The sequence below is a fragment of the Entamoeba nuttalli genome (assembly GCF_000257125.1).
Source record: "Entamoeba nuttalli P19 unplaced genomic scaffold asmbl_1967, whole genome shotgun sequence".
Lineage (NCBI taxonomy): Eukaryota > Evosea > Mastigamoebida > Endamoebidae > Entamoeba > Entamoeba nuttalli.
Window position 1 is genome coordinate 1 of NW_008574984.1, and position 6300 is coordinate 6300.

The 6300-nt window shown below is 24.3% G+C and overlaps 2 protein-coding genes across 2 annotated transcripts; both read right to left on the reverse strand.

Annotated features, from left to right (window-relative positions):
* Positions 1–853: 853 nt before the first annotated feature.
* On the reverse strand, positions 854–4520 carry ENU1_004240 (RecF/RecN/SMC N terminal domain containing protein; the record flags this gene model as incomplete). Its single annotated transcript, XM_008856506.1, has 2 exons — positions 854–4255; positions 4317–4520. 2 exons carry the CDS (start codon positions 4518–4520, stop codon positions 854–856), a joined length of 3606 nt encoding a protein of 1201 aa, XP_008854728.1.
* Positions 4521–4657: 137 nt separating this feature from the next.
* ENU1_004250 (hypothetical protein) lies at positions 4658–6202 on the reverse strand (the record flags this gene model as incomplete). Its single annotated transcript, XM_008856507.1, has 1 exon — positions 4658–6202. The coding sequence occupies one exon, from the start codon at positions 6200–6202 to the stop codon at positions 4658–4660; it is 1545 nt and encodes a 514-aa protein (XP_008854729.1).
* Between the last annotated feature and the right edge of the window lie 98 nt (positions 6203–6300).

A 6300-nucleotide genomic window follows, 5' to 3' on the forward strand; every position in this document is an offset into this window, starting at 1 on the left:
CTTTTTCAATTATTTGCTTTTTTCTTTGCCAATTAGGACAAACACTTTAATAATTCTGAAAAATATACATTTGATTTTTCTGTTTTAAATACAAAAACTATTGATTTACAATATGAATATTAGTCATATATATTACTGAAAGAGTGAAGCGTAAAATAGTAATTTATTATATTAACATTCATTAATATTGATGGTATTGTTATATACTATTGATCAACGAAAATAAAGATTGTTTGGTTGTGCTTATCTAAACTAGTACGCATTATGATGAAAACAGATTGGTAAAAAGAAAAGAATAATAAATTATCAAAAATACTTTGAATAACAAACCAAGAGAATAAAATAAAATCCACTCATGAAGATTGATGAAAATGATTATTAACTTGTATTTTTTTTGAAACACACAAACAACAATTGTAAAATATGAACAAAATAAAATCTAAGTCAGAGTTAATTAAATTAATCAGAAAAAAACACCATAATCAAGATTAATGATATAAAACTACACATAATAAAAATATGACTCACAAATTATAATAACAATAACTTGACAATCAATGAAATACATTCTTTGTTTATACTACTATAAATTAGATATTATTTAATAACTCAAATTGAAGAAAAAACTCTTTATTCATTTGTGTTATTTCATAATAAATAAACCAATCTATACTTAATTGTTGTTTTCTAGAACCAAATCATTATTAAAATGAAGTTCTTATGTAATTGAAAAAAAGAAGATAGGTTATATAAATAAATCTAAGTAATTAAAAATGATATTCTGGTTGATATTAAAAATAGAACCAAAATAAATAATAATATCAAAATTATCTAGTCTAACAAAAGAAGTAAATTAAATATTTGGAGTAAGTTGCTCTGATGAGTCTATACGTTGAGGTGTTTGCATTGGAGTTTGGAAAGGAGTATAACCATTACTTACTTGATTCTCACCTTCTTCTTTAATAACTTTTAGTGCTTCATCTTTAGTTATTGGAAGAATTGTAGAAACTTTATTTTGGTGTTTGATTTCATACCATTTATTAGCTGGAAGAATTAACTCTGGTCTAAATGTAGTAACAATGTATTGAGCTTCTTTTGATTGTTCTTGGATTAATGTAGAAACAGCCTCTCTATAGACAGTGTCTAAATTAGAGTCAATTTCATCAAATAAATAAAATGGTGCTGGATCACATCGTTGAATAGCAAATATTAATGAAAGTGCAACAACCGTTTTTTGACCACCAGAGAGTTGTTGAATTGTCTTAGCATCACCACCAAAAGCAGGAAAAATAACTCTTAATGAAATACCACTATATGTTTCTGTTCTAATTTTTTTTGGCTGTGAAGTAATTGGAAATTTATTTTCAGATTGTGTTTGTGTTGATGGGGTTTGAGTAAGTTGATCTTGTTCATAAGGTTTCTTTAACATTACAAGAGTTCCTTTTCCTTGAGGAACAAGTTTATTAAATATTTCAGTAAATCCTTTAGAAACACCTTTAAATGTACGTTCAATAGCTTCTTCTTTTTTCTCATCTAAACTTTCTATTAATGAATAAATAGTTTCTTGAGTATCAAGTATTTCTTTTTTTCTATCAATTAATCCTTCTTGTTGTTCAATAAATCCTTTATATTGATCTTTTGCTTTTTTATTAACATGTCTATATTTTTTAATTTCTTTCATTGTTTCTTCAAGCATATCTTCTAACTCTTCTTTATTTCCTTTAATTTCTTCATAATTTTTTCCTATCTCTTCTCTTCTTTTAATAAGTTCTTTTCTTTTTGATTCAAGTACTGTCATTTTTTCAAATAATCTTGCCATTTTTTTCTCTCGTTCATTTTGTATTTTTTCTTTCTTTTCTTTTTCTTTTTCAATACCTTCTTGTTGTTCTTCTAATCTTCTTTCTTCTTGAATTTTCTTTTCTATTTCCTCATTAATTCTTTGTAATTCTTCCATACTTTTCTTTAATACTTCTTTATATTTTTCAATATCACTTTCATCCCCTCCACTTTCTACTTCTCTCATTTTTCTTTCTATTTCATTAATTCTACTCATAATTCCAAATTGATATTCATTTCTTAAAACTTGTCTTCTATTTTCTATTTCAACTCTTTTCTTTTCTAATTCTCTAACTTTATTTTGGATTTCTTCTAATGTCTTTTTAGCTTTTTCAATTTCACTTCTATCAATTATGTTTTTATTATCTTTCTCATTCTGAAGTATTAACAATTTTTGTGTATTTCTAAAAATTATTTTTTCATTTTCTTCTATCCTTTTTTCTTTCTTCTTAATACTTTCTCTTATTCTTTCACTCTTTTTGATTTTAATCATTCGTTCCATCCTTTCTTTTTCATATTTAACTTCTTCCTCTGCTATTTTACTACTTATTTCTTCCATTTCTTTCATAATTTCTTTTTGTTCTTCTTCAATCTCTTTCTTCTCTTCTTCACTACGTGCAATATCTTTTTCTATTTCTTTAATCCTTTCTTTTGTTTCTTCAATACTCCTGATTATTTCTATTATTCCTTCTCCTCTATACCCTCCTGTAACAATACCCTTTCCATTAAAAACATCCCCATCAAAACTAACACATTTTACTTGATATTCTTTTTGATATTCTATTGCATCTTCTCCTTTCTTACAAATCATAGTATTTCCAAAAACAAATTCAATTGCTTTTCTTACTTCTTCCTTATATTTAATATTTTTAATTAAACTTTTCACTTTTTCTGTTTCTTCTCCTTCTTGTTCTTTTCCTTTAATTTGATTTAATGGAATAAAACTCATTCTTCCTATTTTCTTTTCTTCAAGTACTTCTATAAGTTTTGTAGCTGTTTCATCATCTTCAACAATACAATATAATAATCCATTTCCAGAACATGCTTCAAGTGCTGTATATATCCTTTCTTCACTTTCAATATTTTCTACAACTGTTCCATAATATTTGATTTTTGGTCTATTTATTCCTTTTTCTTCAACATATCTTTTTAAATATTCCGCTATTGTAAGTTGTTTTTTTATTCGTGTTCCTTCTGCTCTTTTATATAATTTAATTACTTCTTTCATTAATCTTTGTCTTGTATTTTCAAAATTAATCATTTTTGTATCATTTGTTCTTTTCTTAATCCCAATTTCTTCTTTCCTCTTTCTTAACTCCTCCATTTTGATTTTACCAATGAAAACTTCATGAATTTCTTGTGTATTTATTTGACTTCCATTAATTTTCTTCATTTCTTCAACTTCTTTTTGTAATTCTTTTTTTTCTTTTTCTTTCTTTTCAACAAACATTTCTACTTCTTTAATTTCTTCTTCAATAGCTTCTTTATATTCTTCATCACTTGAATATTTTGCTTTTCTTCCTATTTTATTATAAAATTCATCAACACTTGCTTGTGCTTCTGCTTCTTGTCTTCTTCTTTCTAATAATTTATCATTAATTTCTTTTTCTTCTTGATTCATTTTATTAATTTCTTCTTTAATTTCTTCACTTCGGTTTTTGGCTTTTTCCATTTCTTCTTTCATTTCTTTTATTTCTTGTCTTCCTTCTTGTCTAATTTCTCCTTCTACCTTTAATCGTTCTGCTTCTTGTGCTTGATTACTTATAATGACTCTCTTTTGTTCTAATGTATTTACTTCTTCTTTAAGTACTCTTCTTCTTCTTTTAACTTCTTTAATTTCTTCTTCTTTATCTTCTTCCATTACATGACTTTCTTCTCTTCTTTCTTTTGTATTTGCTTCTAATTCTTTCTCAATTTCTTCTATTTTCGTTTGTGTAATTGAATATTCAATTCCTCTTCTTTTCTTATCTAATTCTTCATATCTATTTAATTCTTCTTGTTCTTCTTGAAGTTCTGTTAATCGTTCTTTAATATAATTCATAACTTCTTCAATCTGTTCTATTTTATTTCTATTTTCTTTTAACATTTTAAAACTTTCTTCTCTTCGTTCATCATATACTCGTGTTCCTGCAATCTCTCGAAGTAAATCTAGTCTTTCACTATCTTTCATCATAGCAAGTGAATTTACTCGATTTTGTTGAACAATGTAATATGGATTACTTCTACTAAAACCTGCACTTTCTAATAAATTCATTACTTCTTCTTTCTTTGATCTTTTATCATTTAAGAAATATTCATCTTTTTGTAGTCCAATACATCTTTTAACTGATACTTCATCTCTTTCAATCATAAATCTTCTATCCCTATTATCAAATACTACTTCTACAAATGCACTAACCACACTTTCTCCATTTCCTTCCTATTATTATAAGTTTTATTTATTTGTTTATTTTTCCTTTCTTAATCTTTTAACAACAAACATACAATAAAAATTGTCTATCACCTGCTCTTAAATTTCCAAATTTTTCATCACATAATACAAATTGGATTGCATCATAAAAATTTGACTTTCCTGATCCATTTCTTCCAATAACAACATTATAATGTGGATCAAATTCATCAAAATTAAGTTGTTCTTGATAACTTTTAAATCCTTTAAGACTTATTCGTTTAATAAATACCATTTCTTTATATTTTTGTTTTTTTTTTGTTTTTTGAGTTTTTCTTTTTTTTTGTTATAAACTTTATTTATTTTTAATTAACTTTAATTTTAATTTAATTAAACCAAAAAAGAATAATATAAACAATTCTCTTAAAAACATTAATTCAAAATTTGACATGATTTAACTCTTATTACTTCATCACAAATTGTTTCTTTTGGTATTGTGACAATACTTGCTTGTGTAGGTGATGTCTCTCTTATTTTTGGTTTTATTTTATGACATAATAATTTCCGAATTGACTCTCCCCAAATCAGTGAAGTGGTACTATGAAACTGTACTGGTTTCATAGTAATTAATTTAATAAAATCATTTAATTCATAAATAAAATCACCTGTAACTGTTCTAACACTAATATTTATTTCTCCATTTTGTTTTCCCATTGGTTGATGTTCATTTAAAATTGAAATATGCCATGAACGTTCATCTTGACTTAGTCGATCATCAGTTCCTCTTTGACATTTAACAATATGTCCACATGATCTTAGTTGATTTGCAACATAAAGAAGTTTAAATGGATTATCGCAATATAATTTAATTTCAATTAATGGTTTTGAAAAATGAATAATTTCTAAATTATCATTTATAGTGTTTGGTAAAATAATTTCTTGATTAATAACTTCATTTCTTGTTTGTGTTTTAATAAATTTTGCAAATGCTTCATTTTCTTCTTTATTTGAAAGATTATATTTAATAATTGTATTATTTCTCGTTGTTATAAATTCAAATGAATTTCTAGTTAACATTAATTGATTTAAATTTATTATATTACAATGACTATCAATAAATATTATTTGTGAATTACTTGTTGGATTTGGACTTTTGATATTATATCTTAAATTGTCTAATAAAAATGGTTGTAACATATGAACATATTCTTCAATTTGTTTATCTTTTAATGATTTATTATAATAATATTCAATATATTCTCCTAATATTACTTCTATCCATTCTTCTTTATTACTTATTATTTCTTGTAAACTTATCCACTTTTTAATAACTTCTTTAGATCCTGAACTTTCATTTAAATACGTCATAAAAAAACTAGTAAATAATTCATTACTATTTTTTGTAACCCATTCTATCCTTTCTTTCTTTTTTTCTTTTATTTCTTTTATTATTTCTTCTCCTTTTTTTCTTTCAAATTCTTTACTTATAATTTTTATCATTACAATTCCAATATCTTCATAATCTTTTTTCATCATTTCTTCTTTTTTATATTCTCCATTTAAACATCCTATTGATCCTATTGATATATTATATTCTTTATTGTCAATAAATATTGTTTCTTCATTTAAATTCCCATGAAAACTCCCATTTTTATGAAGTATCACTATTGCATCAATTAATTCTAGAAATATTTTACATATAATTTCTCCATTAACTTTTGTTTCTTCACAAAATTCTTTAATACTTTGTTTTGCTTTAATTAATGAAAATCTTATTGAAATGATTTCTTTATTACTTTCATTCATATAACATCTTAGATATGGTGAATTACATTTTTCTATTATTTCTATTCTTTCTTTATTAAACTCTTCTTTTTTAACTTCAACAAATTGATAATAACAATGGTCTAATGTATTAAAGTATACTTGTGGATATGTGTGGTAAATATAATTGTTGAACCGTTTCACACATTCCATTTATTTTCTTATTTCTAATTTTTAGTCCATTTTTGTTATTCTTTTTTTTTCCTTTTCTCTAATTCTTAAAACTCTTTTTTCATATTTTGTTTCTTCTT